This window comes from Lingula anatina, chromosome 2 (genome assembly GCF_051362555.1).
Source record: "Lingula anatina isolate TDL-2025a chromosome 2, LinAna3.0, whole genome shotgun sequence".
Lineage (NCBI taxonomy): Eukaryota > Metazoa > Brachiopoda > Lingulata > Lingulida > Lingulidae > Lingula > Lingula anatina.
This window is the reverse complement of record NC_141768.1, coordinates 19,211,479-19,231,766: the sequence shown is the minus strand read 5'-3', so window position 1 is coordinate 19,231,766 and position 20,288 is coordinate 19,211,479. Positions and strand designations below refer to the sequence as shown.

Below are 20,288 nucleotides of genomic sequence, written 5' to 3'. Positions count from 1 at the left end.
AAAACGTGAAATAACTATATGCAATATGTGCTTCTTTTATAAAGTGAAACCCCTTCTTCAGAGTGTATGTCTAACCCGTACTTGTGACATTTTTCTCGTCTTTTTCAGGCTCTTTATGTCGTTTTGCCCGCCATCTTGGACACCAATCCTTTCCAGGACAGCAAAAACGAGAGTTCGAGTGGACAGTGTCCACCAACGCTACAAGACATCCTGAGCATATTTCAGAACACTCTAGACGCGTTGAAGGCCAATTTGGTCCACCCCCACGTGGTGTCACAGCTGTTTTGTTATCTGTTTTTCTTCTCAAATGCGTCTCTCATTAACTGGGTCATGGAAAAAGGTTAGTGCTGGTGCAGACAAAGAGAAGGGGAAAAATCAAAATGACATTTTCACTCTTTTGATTTTAATGTATTTAATCATTTTATATTAATTAATCAAAATCTATATTTTATTGGTAGTAAATATGCCCAAGATTAAATGACCTGCACAACCTTTGATAAATACCTATCAATTTCATGAGTCATGATAAAAAGATAACATTGATTATAATGATAACCCCAATGTTTCCTCTTTTAGGAAAAGATGGTCAATATTTTCAGTGGATTCAAGGTGCACAGCTTCGTGGAAATTTAGATCACATTGAAAACTGGTGCAACCAAAGTGGCTTCTACGAAGAAGGAAGCTCGTACCTGAAAAAAATCAATATGGTTTCTAACCTGCTGGCCATGCCGAAAGTCCAGCTGTTACAGGTTAGTGGTCACTTAAAAACTTTGAAATCTGTAACTTGTTGTTACATAAAAGTCAATGAAAGGTTGATAAACATTCCATTGAATAATGATAGTAATGATAACGAAAATGTTGATAAATAAATTACGACTTCAAGTCGAAGGGTTTCTTTGATGGATCCCGACTACAAAAGCAATTTTTTGTCATATTATTTCAGTGATTTTGATTTCGTTGTAAAATTTGATATGTTTGAGGCCTTTTCGATGACGCAAAATTTTACACCACGCACAAATTAAAATATTAAAAAGACATTAATGTTCCTTTTTGTGATTTCCCTAAAACTTAAATTCCACATTTATAGTTTTGGGGATTTCTCAACCGCCGCCAGATAAAAACTCCTTGTTCTAACAATAACCTTGTAATGTAATGCATAATGTAACAAATCACTAGTGCCAAGCTTCTTTTTTTCAATCGCCCATGTTCATGATGTTGGATTGCAATGATTTATTCGAGATAATTTCAGTCGGACTGGTACTCCCTGAGAAAGGACTTCCCTAACCTAAACCCAGGTCAGCTGCATCATCTTCTTACCAACTACCAGCTCTGTGGAAAACGGCGGCCGGACGACTGGGCACCCTCAGAGCAGGAGTCAGAGCAGGCCAACGAGCTGGGTACGATCCGCTATGGAGATGTGACACTTTGGTGTCTAATTTTTGTTTAGTTTAAACCTAAGTCAGTGGCATATATTACTACGAGTTCGAAATGCAGTAACAAAAAAAAGTTGGTTGTAATAGTTAAATGCAATTCGATTAATTGGTACGTAAATAACAAATATGCATATGGAATGATTGCTCTGTAAGTAGCCAAAGCGAACAATTTGTACAGACAGATTGCCCTAACATTATAAAAGTTAGGGCAATGAAAAAAAAAGACAATAAATAATTAGGTGCCAAAATATATCAAATCTTTCTTTATTAGAATCCATCATGGAGAGTTTCAACAACCATCCGCCCCTGGTCCTCCCTAAGGGGCACTGCTCCATAGACCTCCACAAAGTACCAGACCCGACTTTCATAGACGTCTGGAAAAACCTGCAAGAAGAATTCAAACCGTCCAGCGAAGAATGTGAGTAGCATTTATATCAACTATTGCACCTGAGTTCGTGGTAAATCAGTTTAATAAAGACGTAATATTATATTTAATACCATATATATTAACAATATCCTATAATACGCCTATTGCATGAAACCCTATTTAAGGTATTGGCCTGTGTATTGTAACCGCATGATGTGCATAGCATGATATATTATATGTGTTACCTGTAAATACAGCTTTCCATGATTATGATATACATTTAGATATACGCTTACTTGCTTTTAAGAAATATATATACTCTGTGCACGACTAATTTCTTGGGAAAAGGTGCTATTAATTACAAAATATATGAGATCACGTCCCCGGCCATTTTCTGCCACCCTTGGGTTCCGTCTTCTGACAAATCGCCTCTTTTATCGACACACCCATACCGATTTAATTTGTTTGTTGAAAGTATGTTATCGATTGTATTCTGAAGCTCAGGGTGGTTTCTGCTCACGCATTTTTATTTTTGATGTGAATTTTTTTAAGCTTCTTGGGGAATTAAATACAAGCATCAAAACATGAAAGAGGCATTCGCAGAAGGAACTCGGCCATGATATGGGGGCTTTTAACTTTGTGGTATGTACTCGGTCAGGGTGTGAACGGGTGGCTTTGTTGCTGATGCTGTCTTGTATTTTAGACAACGAGGATGACGTGGAGGATGGAGATGATGATGAGCTGGAAGAATACGAAATACCGGATCACGCAGCACAGGGTATTGCACGGGTCATTGGCTTGAACCATGAAAATATACCAGAGAACAGTGCAAGCTCTCATGTAGACAGTGAACTGAGCGATCTAAGTAGCAGCTTCGGTGCTGCAGATTTCCCCCGCCATCAACTTCCTATGAAGTACCGCGACCGTGTCGCCATCTGTGAGGTGAGGAGCACCAGCAGTAGTGAAGTAGATGCCGGAGACGCCCCCACGCTCCGGTCCTGGCGACACCCACCAAATTCTCGAGTAACACGAAGCGTCACCGATACCTCACTGGCGTCGCTGTCCAGCCGGCCTAGACGACAGAGCTCCTTGTGTGACGCAACCAGAAAACGCGACAGTCAGAGTTCGGAAACGGATGCCTCGGAAAAATTTGGCGTTGAAAGACGCATGTCCGTGCGACAGGAGTTGTACCAGAGAGGGGTAAACGGCAACTTGAATGCCGCCATACGCAAGTGTCACGATGTTCTTCCCGTCGCCGCGGCGGGAGGGTTTAGAAGGCGATCCATTGAAAAAATCCAAAGAAGAGACGTTTTGTCAGAATCGTGGCCACTGCGACCAACGCATCAAAATGTGAAGCCAGTGGAAAACTTGAGTTACGGGTTTACCGCCAAATTACCTGGCCAAGCCCTTGCTAAACATGTTGCGCGCCGGACAGGGACGCCTGCTGCCGACGAAATCCCAGATTCTACCCAGGCCCCAAACCTCGTCACACGGAGAGTCAAGCAGAAATACTCATTCCGCACTATGTCCAACCCCTTGCCAACACAAATAGGCTCTGACACGCACTCTTCCGACAACAGCTCTGACAAAGCTCGCGATAAATCCAAAAATAAACCCCTACCTCCAACACCTCCGTCAACCCCGGACGCCCTCTCTCAAAAAACATTCGCAGACGTAGATTCGACCAGAACCACTCGGGAGGAAACGACCCCACCCCCCAGACCTCCGCCCCCAGACAATGCAGTCTTGAGGACGGTCCTCGGTAGTAGTGCACCCATTAACAAGGTACATGGTGGTGTGGATGCCGCTGAGGGTGGTGCTATTAACCCTAACCCGGGTAGGGATGACTTAGAAAATGTGATGGAGGTATCAGTAGTAGACGCTTTAACCAAAACGCACAACAGCGGCTTGCGAGTGTTGCCACTAACAACTGACGATCGCACTTCCCCTGAAAACACTTTATCTACTAATAACTATTATGTCCTAGAAATCCTGGAAGAGGAATATGACGACACAGGTAACTTGTTTGTCGGCAGTATTAGGCGTGAAGAATTTTTTAAGCGCATGCCAACTAACAATTATAATTTTCTTTTAATTAGTATAAAGTGTACTTATATTCAATGTTAACAGGTTTTATTCATTTTTTCGTTATTATATATATTGGTTCATGATTCATTATAGATTAATACGCTTTTTAGTCAGGCAATAGTTCTTGGATTTCCAACGCCTGTTTTTGTTTCAAAGTTTATTCGGCTTTCTTGCATTGTGCTTGTTTCTGTAAGTGCAGTTGTTGCTGATGTGCAATAAGTTCCCATCGTAAAGAAATGAGTGTAGTATATTTAAATGTACATTCCTATTATTGTTTTAATTCGTGCAAGGATGGAAACGTTTCTTAGTAATACTTGTCACCAGAAGTTGCTAATAAAGAACATAGAAATCGAAAGATATACATTATTAGACAGATATAATATAAAAATAATGTCTATTGGAAATCACATCCGAAAGTTTGGTAAATGAAATGATACATTATAAAATATTTGGTATTAGTTACATAACTATGTTTTATTTAAGGCGTAAAAGAATCCGAAATGGATCTCTTACTCCATCGACAAACCATGACAGATAATTTGCTCAACGTCACTCCTGACGACACAGTAGAAGTAGAGCTGAAGAAAGGAGACAAAGGGCTGGGCCTGGGGCTCATTGACGGACTAGTAAGTGATGGAATCTATTATCTGGCAATAGATTATGATACGAGGGATCTTGGTGGATCCAGAATAGAAAGAAGTGGGAGGAGCAAAAATGTGCATCCTCAGACCATTTCCACCTTTGCAAAAAATAGATGAAAAAATTTGCAATTAAATATATAACTGAGATTTTTAAAAAAGTACCAAAATAGACCTTTGGTCTCTCATTTGGCAAAAAATATTTATGAATGTGGGGTATTGTACCTAATAGTGGGAATGAAACGTGTTAGATTTTTTCGAGTGGTCGTAAAAAGTCGTTTTTTTTTTTCAAGAGATAAAATGATTAAAGACCATGTCGCTTTTACTAAACTTGAAATCTCGTTCTCAATTTTATTACCCCTCTCTGTCAGCTTATATTATTCTCATTTTTATCTTGCAGTACACTCCGCTGCGAAGTGCTGGTATTTACGTGAGGACATTAGTGGCAGGGGGCCCCGCAGTAGAAGATGGGCGGCTCAACGTCGGAGATCGCATTCTAGCCGTGAATGGGAAGGGGATTGTAGGTGCAGACTATCAAAGGTATATGGCTTTGTCTCAGTTAAATTAGATAAATAGATAAATAAATAGAGGGGGATAATCAAATAAAGGAATAAATGGTTAATTATGTACTTTTTTTGCCAAACACTCGCTGAAAAGATTAGTCACTAACCAGAGTACATCAGTTTTACAACAAAGAAGTGTTCGTTTTCACAGTATTTCTTCCAAAGCAATCTCTATGCAAAATATATCATTCTGCTTCACCCGCGTTTTTAAAATTTAATAGTGACCGCTTTGTCGGTTGAAAACACTTTAGTGCTTTATTTTAAGGCCGCACAATTGTAACCTGAATGCCCCATTGACTTTTTCAGTGCTATGTCATTGATTCGAGGCTCTGGAGACAATCTGAAACTGCTTGTAGCAAAGGGGAATGCAAAAAATGCAATGAAAGTAACGTCTTCTCTTTGTTAGGATACAAGAGTTGCACACCATGGAAGAAGGAAAATGCAGCATTCTGTGAATGAACTGTTAAAAACATACCGTCCAAACAATATTGATAAATATTAGCGTGTTAATTTCAACAATCTCAAGTTTAAATACTTTTTATCAAAAACAATCAATGCATTGCTTTGTTAGTTAGAGAGCAACTGCGAAATTGCTGTAGATGAGCAAACTTTATGAACTGAATCTCATCTGGCACAATAATTTCTCATCCATACCTAGCCAAAGTCAAGCCAGGGCAGAAGGGACTGGCACTGTTTTTTTTTTTTTTTTACATCTACATCTCTTAAAATATCTGTTGTTTGTTACTGATTTTATAAATTTTTATTATTGTTTTTGCAATGTTGTGTATTATCAGGGTTTGCAAAAATAAAACCATGATAAAGAGCTTTGAAACAAAATTATATTTTTTACTTCAAAGTAAAATAGATCTATACAAATTCTCTACAAGTCACAAATTGTCTCTGATGAACAATTATCACTATAACTGACAATTAGCCATAAAATCACAAATAAAAACTAATTATGAGTAACTGTCACATACATCTGGTCTGTTTAAAGATGATATAAATTTCTAGTCAGCCATTTGCCCCCATCTTAAGTCCTATTCAAAGAGGACTACATCAGACCAGAAATGGGTCAATATCAAGTCTATAGTCAACTGGAAATTGGTTAATATCAAGTCTTTGGTTGAGAAAGAGACCTTTATGTTATTATCTGTTAATTGAAGAATAATGAGAGTGGTCTCTTTGTTTCCCTTACCAGGACCACAGATTGATTTTCACTAGATGTTCACAGATTAATCTCTGACTTATTCTTTATATTTTTTGTGTTTTCTAACTTTTCGCTCATCTGTCCTCTACTATAGCGTATCTATTTGTAATCTATTTATCTAATGGCATGAATTAACATGTTTTTCAGTCCAAAGTGGTCATGTCTGAAAACATTTTGATTATATTCATAGCATTAATGATCTACATCCAGTTCTATCTACGTAGCCCTAATAATGTTAAACAAGTTCATTTGACAATTACCAACAAAAAATATCTCTAATAAAAGACAGTTAGTCCAACAAAGAGTTCCATAATCAAAACAGTTGTGAGATAAAAACAGCACTGTAGGTTTATATTCCATCTTATTTGAAATGTTATAAAAATCAGAAGTAAAATATGCTAGGCTCTGGTTTTCATCCAGGTATTAACCTAGCCTCTGATAATTATCTGCAACATCTGAGTTAAAAATAACTGGTCTGTAGTTAGATTAATAAGACATGCAGTCTGATACAAAAATACTAATTATATGATTGTACAATGGTAATTGGTATTAGTCTGGTATCGGTCAATGCAAAACTCTCAGTGAAATTGGAACTTTTTAATATCGGCTGTCTTTGGCACAGTGGCTTAAACAGAAATTCAGGTTGTAAATTCAAAATATTGATCTTTGAATGATAACCATTTCAGGGGGTAAATGGCTTGTCACATAGGTAACATAAATACTGTTATTAACACCTGTGCTTGTAACCCTGTATACATTACACAACAACATAATATAACCAGCATCCAGAAGTAAATTATACCCAGAGAACATATTAAATGAGCATTTAAATTGATGTATATCAATATTTAATAAGCAATACAATACAATTAAACCTTGTAGCTGATACTTATCAAAATTACAATAATAATGCAGTGTGAAACCATCTACTTTCCCTTTTAATGGCAAATTGTAATCTAAATATCAGACCTGCAAACATTTTGCAAGTCATATTTTACCAGCAGGTTAACCTTTATCAGTGTATCCATATCTTATTTGTCAGTAAAATATAAATATGACTAGCAAAATAATTATCACATACTTTTTTGAGACCTTAGAGACATTACTCTTTACTGAGATATATGACTAAAAAAAGATTCCCCACATTATTTTTTCCTTTGACAAAGATAAATTATGAAATGTATTCATCATTCTCTTTTACTGTCAAATGGGTCAAATTTATTTTTATTTTCTATAAAAAATTACTACAAAGGTTCAACATTTTGTAACATTAAAAAATAAATTGTTTTATTATTAAAATTCTAAATCCTTTCCTTTGATTGTACAAAAAATTAGGTGTTTAAGTATGTGACCTCATCAAGTTGTATTATCAAAACTCAAGGCACACCACATCTTTAATCTTTCAAAGAATGAAAATAGTTTTGTTGTTGTAATCAGAATATTTTGGCATAAGTTTGTTTATAAAGGCAACAGACACGTATAGAAAACACTTAACCTATTATTTTTCCACCTAAGAGATTCACCTTCCAATACAAATTGCCCAGACAAGAAGGCCATATAATGGTCCAGACGGTAAACTTTACCCTGAAACTCAATGTTGTAAATTTAGCTATATATGATTTTAATGTGATATCACTTGTGATGAAATTGTCTAATGCTTTCTGTAAACAATTTTTCTTCAAAGAGATCAAAGTATTTAAATGATAAAGAGCTTGATTTGGTTATGCTATCATATAAATACTAATAACACATATATGAAAGTAAAATTTGAGGTTAGACTACATATACCATGGTCTATATTTCAAAAGTAATATAAAATCCAAGGCATACATCAATTACATGTACATAAGCAAAACAATTTAACACCCTTGATTTTCTGAGAAGTGTTTGAAAATGTAATAAATGTGCAAAAAGTCAGAAATATTAAAAATCATCAATACAGATGCCACAGTAAAAATAAAAAAAAATTCACTAAGACACCAGAACTAAAAGTAAATTAAAGTAATCACAGCATTACAAAAAACATAACAAAGCAACAAGATGTATATTCCTGTAACAAATCTAGTGCCCATTGGCCAGCATGGTCACAGACAAAAGAATAACTGCTTAAATAAAATACTGTTATTAGTTTATAATAATCATAAAATAAAACAATACAATGTAGGTATTAATAATTGTCTTTTTTCCTATGAATTGTGTAAACTGACTTAAGTTTGTGCCACAAAAGCTGCAACACTAAGCATATAGTTAGTGGGTGATAAGATTTTTGTTATTTTATGAAGTAGTGTAAAATAGCTTTTAGCCAGTACCACAAAAATAGCATTAATGGGCACAGAAGTGCCCTTTGAATTGAGAGAATATTAAGCAATTAATGGTAATGGGCAACATTATCAACTCCATAAAGATCTTCATTTTTCAAGGGAAATTGTACAAAAACATGACAAGCAATATTTCTACATTAAAGCATTTAAGATACAAACTCTTGGCAACCTTATTTTGTTGCTGTCCAAAAGGACTGGAAAACACAAGCATAATGGTATGCATGACTTAGACTTTGTTCTTCCCTCAAATGGTGAGAAAAGCATATGGCGCAAAAAATTTCCTTCAACTGGATATGCTAACAAGAAACATGATTTAACTTAATGCTGTAACAGTAAAGGTTCACTTCCAGTTAACATAGCAAATAGTGCCTAAGCAGAATTTGTGATTACAAGCTCTAGTCATAGAAAGCCAATCTAATCCTTCTGTTGTCCCACCCACTGAAATTGTAACAGAAGGAATTTGCCTTTGTTTGGCCTTCCCATTGGTAGAATGCAAATCATCTGAGATATCCCAAAGTCCACACATTATTCTAAAACCAAGAGAGATTTTGCAAAATTTGGAGGAGAGTGGGGTTAAATATGATGACAGAATATTGTGTGCAGTGCAGCAACTAATAAAAGTTGGCAAAATTTATCCACAAAAATTTTCTGGTCGTTTTCTCTGAAGTTCTGTGGCATAACAGTCTTTTGCAAAACAGTAAGTATTCACAATGTTTTATATATAACATCATTTCAGTATTGCTTTCAAAGAAGACATTCTTGGCACATTATATTTCACCCTTATTGCAAAAAAAATTAACCCTACCTCACGTGGATTTTTCACATAATAACTAGTCTCGTATGAGAACATGCAGTGCCAAATGATCTCAGATGATTTTCATTCATTATCATGCGCACTCTATCATAAGTATCTTGTGGGAGTGCTTACTACTTGACACCAAAGTAAATCGCCTGGAAAAGTGAATTAAAGTACCACACAATATTACACATATGCAAAATACTGATTTTTTTTATATCAAAGTTATTTGAAAAGAAAAATCCAATAATTATGCATCATGCCCACACCACCTTCTCAGAAAACTAGTATCTCTTTACATTGGTCATGTTTAATCTAGGTCACCAAACGTGTCATATTTACATGACTTCAAAATTGGATAAGCTGAGATCTCTATACATGACAATATCTAAGTACAGTATTAAGTCGATATTTGTGAAACATGAACACTACAATTATCAGAAACACATTTTCTTGATATTGTTTATGCATTCTTATCATAAGATCTAAAATTTCAACACACTTGCTCAACTAGGCAATGCCTACTTTCTTGTAATGCTATATATACCAGTAATAGAAAGGGATCCTAAAAAATAAGTGCTTCTGTCTACAAATTCTACAAATCTCCTTTGTCCACAATTATCATTTCTTGTTCTGGTACTCTCAAAAATATCAGTTTTGGGTAAATTCCCTCAAAAATTCTCATAATATCAAATAGCTAATAAATTCATAATATCAAAGATAAACCCCTATTATTTGTATAATGCACTAAAGTCAATTGTAGTTTTTTTAAAAATGGTAATACCAAAGATATATAATTACTATTTATTTAATCTATTTGTAAATCTAAATAACATATCCAATGTGTATGATACATGTACCTGTTTGTGTGTTGAAGGGGTGGGTGGGGGGGAAGAGGTCAGGAAGCTTCCACATTGTGTGGACCAAGCAGGTATTTACAGACAGCATAGTAATGGAAGGCTGCCCCTACAAATACGAAGCAGTGCCAAATGGCGTGGGCAAATGGAAGGACGCCATCACACTTGAAGAAGAACACACCAATGATGTAGACCATTCCGCCAAATGCCATCTCAGTCAATCCAGATACATTCTTCTGTAAAACAAAATGTGCATTAAATAATAAAAGGTATTGCCATACCAGTTTAATTAGCCTTTTGTCTTACAAGGTACTAAACAGCCTTTAATTTTCACACATTGGTGCATTAGGTAAATTGTCCCATAAGGTAAAATGGAGTCAGAGTTAATTGGTACCTATTGTGTAGAATAATATATGTCCATTTTCACTGGATGACCATTTGTTTCATTGTACAAATTCAAGATCTCTGCTTTTTATAAAACTGTTCTATAAGTATATGAATAAATACAAAGAAGTAAAAAAAGGGGAAACCTTCCCTTGTCTTTGGAGAAATTGTAAAGAAATGGAAAGGCTAAGGGGGCAAATCTTTCTTCTCATTAACCTTTAAAATTCTTTTACAGACAAACCAAGTGAGGCAAGGCAGCTTTTTTCTACTATATGACAGTTTTTTTCCATCTTCACTTACCATGGCTACTACAGATACAGCGGGACAGGCCCCTAACACCACATAGAGTATGGTTTCCAACCATTTGTACCTGGAAAGATTAAAAGCATGGATGTCAATTTAAAAGAAATTTATGACTGCAAGTAAAAAAAAAAATCCAAATTAGCAAATGCACATGTATAAATGTATAACAACAGAGATTTTGAAACCAATTAATGTGCTTGCTATCACATAAAATTATACTGATGAAGATGTATTAATACTGTAGAAGGGATGTGAAAATTTGTGGTCTACTTTTTTTTTTTAAGTTTTAGCCTTTGATTACAGGTGTTTAGGGATACATGTAACATGAACCTCAAGTTTATGCACTTATCTAAACATTTTCAGGAATGTAAATAGACATTTGGTCTCTTTTGAGAGAGAGAGAGAGAGAGAGAGAGATTGCACTCATGCCTGTGTAATGTCACCTACTTACTAGTAGTGTCTATAAACCACTGCAATTATTTAGCCTATGACCTGTCTTAATCTGCACATATGTACTGAACAGCTAGGCTCATGTTTGCGATTGCAATTTACAAAAATACACCCATACTATACCTTTCACAAAGCCTTTTTGAAATAATTAATGCTTCTGATATTTATATAAATCATATTGGTGCTGAACACTGTTCAAAAATTGAAATAGAAAATGTGGAATTTGGTTTGTTAGATTCTGCTTTAATTTATTAGGGGGCTCCAGTGTATACAGATCTATACAAGGTGAGTGGAATTTTAGTTATATTTAAAGCTCTGTTGGTTTAGTTATATACTGTCAAAAATTATACTTTGTCAAAAGACCTTATATAACCTGTGTCAGGTCATTAATCTTTAGTCAAGGGGTAATTTCATTCAGTTTCTCTTCCTTTCTTGCAATGATTAAAATGGATGCACAATCAATCACCTGACAGACCTCAGAAATTTATTGCCATGCTGTGGATATATACTCAACATGCATTTGTCAACAAATGTAAACAGCATTTTTGGAAATGTGGTCCACTGTACACATTGATTAACAAACCACAATCAACATGGTGCATATCTTAAGTCAGTGAACTGGTGATTTAAACTTTCCCATGCATGCTTATAGCCCCTAGAGTGCATTATTCTAGTGATTACCCACTGCTTTCAGCATACAAGGCTGCAAGCAGAATATTGACAATTAGTGCAAAATTGCTGTAAATCACTGCATAATGACCTGTCTAGAGACAACAATTTGCCAAACAGGTTTAATGAAACTTGCCCAAAAAATCAATAGTTTTCACATTTATCTTTGATTCTTTTGTTTATTGTTCTGACTGTCAGATGGCTTTGACAGGTAAATGTGTATTTGTCTGTGTGTGTGTGTGTGTGTGTGTGTGTGTGTGTGTGTGTGTGTGTGAAAGAGAGAGAGAGAGAGAGAGAGAGAGAGAAAGAGAGAGAGAGAGAAAGATGTCTAACTTCTCGTGGAAGGTGTACTGATAGACAATCCCCAGAACAGCTGCTAGCCAAACCAGCCAAAGTGTCTGCATGCCCCAGGTTTGCATGTCCTTCAGGGTCAGCCTGAATAAAACAGAAATAGAGCATAAATAGCAGTTGAATTTTTTTATTGAAGCACACCCTGGGTTCAATTACTAGTACACAATGAAAATTTATGTTGTGTATTGGTTGACTGGAGGGGGGGATCTAGGGGGAGGGGCCCAAAAGTTACATGTTCCCAATTAGACTCCTCAATTTCTTTTTGTGAAGCCATGCCAATCCAATCCCAATTTAGACATATGAAATCAGCACCCAGTGCTAGAGAATAACATTTACTTGTTTAAGAAATGAGAAATGTGTTTTAAAATATTGCCAACTTAACTCCATTTTAACTTAGCTTTTTGGTTTAAACAAAATTGATATGAGCCTTGAATCTTTTTCCTGTTCAGACAAACCCACAAAGTAAAACCCTAGAGTCTTGGCTCCCCAAGGAGCAGTCAGACAAGCAGGACAACAACAGTATTTGACCAAGAACCATACTTGATGCACCCAGATTAATATCACAATACGGTATGTGGTAGGCACTGGTAGCATACCAGTAGATGTTCCTAAAAGCAATATTGCATTCTAATTTATCATGACCTTTATTGGCCACTTGAAAATCAAAGAGGAAATTGCACATTAGAGTAGCTAGGGGGCCTTGAGTTAGGGGGGTACACACGCATACACACACACATGAACACAGACGAAAAACATTAAGCTAAGGAAAAGACAATCTTATGTACTGTCTTAGTTGTCTATCATACTAGTATGTACCTCTTTATCAAACATTTATAACATTGGCAGTAAAACAGTCTGCTCTTTAAAAGATGTCAGCATTTCTAAAGTTGGCGGGATTAATATTTTCCAAATGTTCCAGGAATTTCTATATCCACCCACCTGTTCTTTAAACATCCTTTCAAGCCTTTTAATTACATGCACCAAAATATAAAGAAACATTATGTCTAGGAGAAATTGTAATATTATCTACGTGTTATTTTATATTCTGCACTGTTGAAATTATGATGAAATAATCAATAATTGTCAATGTCAAATGGGGATAAGAAATGAATATTTCTTCGTCTAAGATTCCTCTGCTGTCTTTTGTTTTGTACCCTAAGAACCTTTATGTAGAGAATAATATCACGATAACATTTTTCTTAAAACTTTTATGATATCATGCACAGTAATTATATAAGCATTTTTAAACAAATCTTTCATCATATTATTAGGAAGTTACTCAATACTATAAGCCCAAATGCATGGTTGCATTAAGACAACCCGCTGTCATAATATCAACAGAGTGCATATGACCCTAATATTTCCAATAAAATATTAAAAGTATCTCTAACTGAAATGCCCCTGGAGGTAGGCTTCCTGTGATAAATTGTGACAGCTTACTTGAATATTGTATCAAGTTAATGGAAATATACCCAGTGACAGTGGCCTGAGAGCAAGCAACCAGCAGATGATGGCTGCCTTCAAATGCCTGCTTCCAGTGGTTTTGGGGTTAAACTGACATCCTGTTGTGAACCACATGGGTTTAAATAATTAACTGTGGCTAACAAAAAATTTTAAAAATCTAATACATGTAAAATAGAAATTGCTAAAAAATGTATGCACAAGTACATATCATCTATTTATCTTTCTATTTATATATCTATCAAGAATATTCAACCAAAATTTTCTAAGTTTGTCAGGAAAATGCACTTAGAAGTCAAGAGATTATATTTGTTTTTGATACCTGTATACTTTTAAAAGTTTAATCCTGTAAAAAAATGTAGAAATGTCACTTAACATGAATTTATAAATAAATCATATAAAAGTATAAATGGACTGACAAAGGGCTTTATCTAGACTGATTACAAATATTTTAGTTGAACATGCTTGGAAATACATAACATGCTTACTATATTCAAACTGGCAACTCCCCAGGGAAATGTGATTGTACTTACCATGGAGTGTACGAAGCGGCAATGAAGATGTATATGACAGCTCGGTCGCCTATATGGAAGACATTCTTCCATGACCTGAAAATTGAATACAACATAAGCTAAGCACTCAGTCTGGCAAATATACAGACAACAAACAGCAAAAAAAAAAAAAAAAAAAAAAAAAAAAGACACCGCAACAATATTTATAAAAAAGTAATAATTTGAAAAAAATTAATCAAGCTGATAAAAAAAAAATGAATAACTTTTGTAAAATAAATAGGATCCTAGACCCTACCTTTTAAAAATACAAAGCCACTCACAAGAAATAAATCAATAATGTGGTTTGGTACTTATTGGGCGAATTACATGACAAATGCAAAACTAAAAAAAATAAATAAAATAAAAACAATCTGATCATGCTGATTTTTGAAAGGAACCTGCCTTATTAACATAAAGGCCACTCAGCAAATAGAAGTAAAACAACATAACTGTTTGCCACTTATAGGGACAAATGTCCCTTCAAGATGAAATTGCCTCTGATTTGGCTGGTAGTGACTTATCTTTTATATCTTTGGGGATTTACCTAAATCAAATATTAATCACTACTTGTACAAATATGTACATGAACTCAAATTTAGCTGCTTCAAAACACATGCACAGGATTGAGAATACTGCATGGAAGCAATTTAAATAACAGAAGCATCTTATCACTCGATTTCTTAAATTATCCTAGACAACCTATATCCATATAAGTCACAGCCTCTCCTTATCCACTCAATCATGATCAATACTAATACATCTGCACTGATTTTATCTTCCTTCAGTTAAACTCAATTCTAGGACAGAGAACTTCTTGCACATTTATTCTCTTTCATTATTGTACCAGCATTTCTGACAAATTTGATTACCATGTTGCATGTAAAATTCAATGAAAATTGCTTTTATGCTGACAAAATTAGGGTGGATTTTGCAATGTTCATTAGTTCAGTCATTTTCAGTAACAAAGTTACCAAACATTTTGAAACTGAAATGGGAGGTAGGTCTGAAAATAATATCAAATATCACCACAACTTTAGGGCACGGATCTGAAGGGTGGTTGTAAGTGGTTGGGGGAACTAAAATGTTTAAATTGAAATGTAAGACTATCAGATGTCTTTTCAATTGTTTAATTTGGAAATACACTGATGTCAAGGCTATTTATGCAGACAAAATGTGCTTCTAGTAACATTGTGACATTTTGAATAAAACATGAAAACAAAATGGCTTGACATAATTTATCCAAGAAAAACAAGAGATGCCATATAAGGATGGTTAAACCCTGAAAAGACAGGATGTTTATCGTGTTTTAGCTGTGCATCAACCAAACTGATACTTACATGCATTTCCCAGTGTAGGATATGGTATGAAATGTGGTTGAAGTGATAAATAAGGCCATTAATGCCATACCATATATAACAGAAGTAAGGTATTGGAGGGGTGTGTGGGCCAGGTTCACCATCCATACCCCAGCTGCAAAACTAGGCAAGATCCATATCTGAAAAAATTCAAACTCTGATAAAACACCTCATTTGTCAAAACAGTTTTATTTCACCTTCTGAATTGAACCATGCCTGTTAAGGTCTAAAACTAAAACAGCCTTGAGTTTAAAATGTATATTCAGACAAGAAAAAAGTTCACTACAGAATAATGAAAGGTTTGAGATGCGATGGTGTACGTGACTATAGACCAAGGACCCAAATCATCAACAGTGATTTGCTTCAACTTCATTTTCATGGAAAATTTCTCATTCAACCCCTGAGTGCTTTCTTCCAGTAGACTTAATATGATCGTCTAAATGTCTTCTATCTGATTGTAATCGAGTGAACATTTGCACAACATGAATCCTTTCTATCCTTAACTCAAATGACTTATTTGGTCAGAGGAAGAAATTACAGTTGTTGATTGAGTCGTACTGTGCCGTGACTGGCTTGAATGCAATTAGCACTGCTGACACTTTCTGGAACTTACCCCATGGGTAACCATGTTGGCAATGTGTTCAACATCAGTTGGCACATAGGCACTGCCTGGCCTGGCACGGCAGTTCATCAGTCTGGAAAACAAATAAAGCAAATTAAACCTAGAATGAGGGAAGGAACTATCAGGATATATTGGAATGTAAATGGCCAACTCCTAAGAGAGGAATAGCTGAAAGTGACATGTGGAGATACATAAAAGTTCACATGCAATTTGAGTTTGTGTAAGAGTTTGGGGGGGGGGGGGGGTGCATTATTATATCGTTGTCTCTATGCAGATGTAACATACTGGAGTCAGAGACCATTTTTAAAACTGGACTAAACCAGTAAAAGGTAGCAAGATCTATGAAAAGACGGACCCAAGAGACAGAGAACATTCTTTTTATATCCTGCCCCCTCCCTCCACTCACTTTGGTATAATTAAGTAACATAATTGAGAATGGAGGGAGGGGTTAGTAACTTCACCGATTTTCATTTTGACATACAAGGCATTACAAAAAAGACACAAAATAAAAGTTACAGCTAATATGATTGCAGAATAATAATAATAATAATAATATTATTATTATTATTATTATTATTATTATTATTTCAATTTTATTCAATTTATTTCTGTACTGGTACATAGATTGTCATGACCTTGTACAATATGATATCGATACTAATGACGATACAATACAGTTAGTGCATTACCATTTCTCTAGTTGGTATTATGTTACCTAACCATTTTTATTATTATTATTATAAGCACAAAATTAGATGAAGCAAAATATGTGAGGTGCTTGAGAAAAACTGAAATAACATAAACATAATTAATAGAGTATGAAATCTTCTGGTACTAAATAACCCTCCTGCTGCCTCCTCCAACCCCCCCCCCCCCCCCTTCTTCAATGTGCACCTGTGCATTTTGGTTGTGTGTGATCCAATCCCAGTGTTCCCCAATTAACAGTTTAGCTAGTCAAATTCTTTATAGGTCCAAACTCCTTTCTCGTGTCAGTAGTTCCTCTAGTTAGCTTTCCCAACCGGGGACACTGCCAGAACGCGTGGTCGTTTAATATTCCGTCACTGTCGTTGTCAAAATACTGAAACTAGCGTACGTTGCCTTACTGTCACACTTACCGAGAATTACTCCGCCTTATCCCGTTAGCCGTTCCTCTCATCGCACTTGCGGATGTAAAAGGGCGCTCTGGGGAGGTGAATACCCTGGATCTCACACCCCCATCAACTACAGCCCCTACCAACCCGACCAACCCTGACCGATTGACTCAACAATATATCGGTGTTCATAGACGGAACAGAAACCTCGTTATTACCGGTCACGTGACCGTGCGGTTCTGCTTTTAGTGATAGGCCTATCTGTATTGCTAGCAAGCTGAACTATTATCGTAATTAAGTAGACCTAGAGATTCCAAATAAGCAAATTCTATTTGCACCACTTTTGTGTAGACTGTGTTGATATTGATGTGAATTTAAACGGGAGCGTGTCTCCTAAGCTTGATAGTAACAAGGTGTTGATATTTCTCAAGTGAAAATTTAGCGCCAACTTTTTAAAAAAGGTTGTCATTGAAGTTATTGTGTAACACATTTACAGGACCTGCTTATTCGCCAGGATAAGGTTACGTTGCGCTTTTGTTATGTCAACTTAAAACACGATTTGCTATTGATCAACATTAGGCCTATATCACTTGAATATGTTATCTTTCTAACTCTAAATATACCTATATATATATATATATATATATATTAGGTATTACACTTGGAGGCCCTTATTAATTAATGTCACCTCGGTGCCGAGGATATTTGGTGACGTATTTACGCCCTACAAAGTGCATGTGATGTTATTATAATGTCAATCGATCGGTTCTTTTTCGGTCCAGCGATTAAAATTTGGAAAAGAGACATTAGCGAAAGACCTCGGTGGATTAGTAGTAGGCTGCTCTACTTACAAGTATATGTACATTTCCATTACGTACGTGGATAGCTCTTAGTCAGCATATGCAGTGGTATATGGTTTTAGAGTCGGTTTACGTGACATGTTCAGTTTTCGATGTTCAAATATTAATATCAAATCCGACATATCGTTTGGATCGATTCCCTGATAATGCAACATTAAGTCCATAAAGACATTAAGATTCTCGTTTATCGATCGACATTGTAATAATATCAGCTTCGGCACATTACTAGTGCTTCGTTGGCATTTTATTTCATGAACTGCATGGACTGGAGTGTGGACCCTAAATAACGGGACAGAAATTCAAGAATAAAAAAGCAACATACCCGTTAAACAAATCCATTGACTGTAAAATCCGTTCATTCAAACATAAAATATCGTTTTGTACTATACACCAAAAGAGAACATTACATATCATTAGGGATAATCTGAGACAGAACTTTTAGCTCCCTACTCGGTTATAAAGATGTAAGGTTTTCCGTGATGCTTCTTTGAATGCTATTCCTAATTCGGCTTGCTTTATCTTTGAAATTATACGCCCCTACTATTGTCTTCGTGGCGTTTTATTTATTTATTTATTTATTTATTTTATTATTTTTTTTTTTTTTGAGAAGCCATATTTTATTCACATTAATATTCTCTTTTATTTATTTTTAAATATAGTTTTGGAAGAAGAACGAACGGGTAATAATGTGGTCCTTACCCAGACTATATCTATCGGTACGGGATGCCATCAAATTAACCATCCCCACTTATCAATACCGCAACAGCCTGTTATCAAAGGCAATTTCCTATCAGATGTACAGTGCATAAGCCTCTTGTCCTCCTCTGAGCGAATAAAGAGAGAAACGCAGTCAAATGGTCTTGTTATCTTTAAAGATAGCTGCATATGCCTTTCTACAGAAACCGGCATTTGCAAGAAGTATCATAAATACGTAAAATTGTTAAAACATGAATCTTTAAAAGACACTCTGAAAAGCGCCGTAACAGAAAAAGAGATTTGGGTGCGTTCATTTTGCTCATAAAAATTATATAGACCAAGGCTTACGTTTGACATCCCAGAAAACTGGTGAAAGCAATATACTTTACAGTTCTATAATCGATGATCTAGGAAGAAATTTTACTGTAATTGGCTGACCTGTATTTGAAATTAACCACTTTCGTTGTGGCAAAAACAGACCATCATTATACAGATCAATCTGATTTAACCCACGATTATCTTCTATTATTTTGTAAAACAATAATCAATCAAAAATATCAAAGGCGATTATTTTTGGTGTAAACCATCGTGTCCTTCGGTGTTGACAACTTTTTCAACAGATTTTATGCGTTTGAAAATTTGCAAAGTTTTCTGTTATCATCGTTGGGTAAAGTAATTTACCACCTCAGTAAGACCAAAAAAGAATCAAGTAAAGGGCACATGTGCATACTTGCAATATAAGGTTATGAGCAGACTCCTTTGCGGTATCCTTCATCCAGGTGAACGCAAATAACATCTTGAAAAGGTCAGGGTATGAAAAGCAGACACAAACAATGTATTCATACTGAACTTATATTGTATACAATGTTACTTAATTCCCCTAATGCCATAAAGTGAATCGAAAGCCAGAAACCATTCACCCTACGCATTTTCTACAACAATGCATTGCAGAATAAGCGTCCAACATTTCACATATGCCTACCTAGCTTTGCGAAATCCGTCCATGGTTTCAATATAACTCTTCACGCTGGAATGTATCCAGCGAGTGTAGTACATGTTTGCTTCAAATATCTCCCTTCCAGCAGATTGAGCCTCCGTCGAAAAGCGCTGATTTCATTATTTTAAGTAGCCATGAAACGTCGCAACAACATGCACGTAGAACGAACTGTCCTTACCAGCCAACTGCACAAAATCAATTCACAAAGAGCCGGAAGAGCAAGCG

General features: G+C 35.6%; 2 protein-coding genes across 7 annotated transcripts in view; one reads left to right on the top strand and one right to left on the bottom strand.

Annotated features, from left to right (window-relative positions):
- LOC106169618 (ras-associating and dilute domain-containing protein) overlaps window positions 1-6,064 on the top strand; it is a 17,974-nt gene extending 11,910 nt beyond the window's left edge. For 2 of the 4 annotated variants that reach the window (XM_087004688.1, XM_013549131.2), the window contains exons 6-13: window positions 109-340; window positions 577-749; window positions 1,250-1,397; window positions 1,705-1,851; window positions 2,504-3,817; window positions 4,372-4,514; window positions 4,927-5,066; window positions 5,396-6,064. In XM_087004688.1, coding sequence (XP_086860814.1) covers window positions 109-340; window positions 577-749; window positions 1,250-1,397; window positions 1,705-1,851; window positions 2,504-3,817; window positions 4,372-4,514; window positions 4,927-5,066; window positions 5,396-5,495 — 2,397 coding nt within the window. In that variant the 3' untranslated portion in view covers window positions 5,496-6,064. Of the gene's footprint in view, window positions 1-108; window positions 341-576; window positions 750-1,249; window positions 1,398-1,704; window positions 1,852-2,503; window positions 3,818-4,371; window positions 4,515-4,926; window positions 5,067-5,395 lie in introns of those variants that run through there. The other 2 variants (XM_013549132.2, XM_087004689.1) reach the window with 2 other exon arrangements.
- On the bottom strand, window positions 5,915-20,288 carry LOC106169619 (monocyte to macrophage differentiation factor 2). 3 transcript variants are annotated; one of them, XM_013549133.3, is made up of 7 exons: window positions 20,049-20,288; window positions 16,411-16,492; window positions 15,780-15,937; window positions 14,425-14,499; window positions 12,413-12,514; window positions 10,958-11,027; window positions 5,915-10,509 (listed from the first exon to the last, which is right to left on the bottom strand). In XM_013549133.3, exons 1-7 carry the CDS (start codon window positions 20,120-20,122, stop codon window positions 10,315-10,317), a joined length of 756 nt encoding a protein of 251 aa, XP_013404587.1. In that variant the 5' UTR covers window positions 20,123-20,288; the 3' UTR covers window positions 5,915-10,314. The 3 variants fall into 3 exon arrangements, with proteins under 3 accessions (XP_013404587.1, XP_013404591.1, XP_086860816.1); XM_013549137.3 differs by lacking the exon at window positions 20,049-20,288 and adding an exon at window positions 17,535-17,742; XM_087004690.1 differs by lacking the exon at window positions 20,049-20,288 and adding an exon at window positions 17,314-17,519.

Excerpts from the sequence above, each read along its gene's own strand:
- LOC106169619 (XM_013549133.3), bottom strand. The coding sequence starts at position 20,122 with ATGTACTACACTCGCTGGATACATTCCAGCGTGAAGAGTTATATTGAA. Across the intron at positions 16,493-20,048 it reads GACGGATTTCGCAAAGCTAG|ACTGATGAACTGCCGTGCCA; the intron begins GTAGGCATATGT and ends TTTGTTTTCCAG. Across the intron at positions 15,938-16,410 it reads CCAACATGGTTACCCATGGG|ATATGGATCTTGCCTAGTTT; the intron begins GTAAGTTCCAGA and ends GAATTTTTTCAG.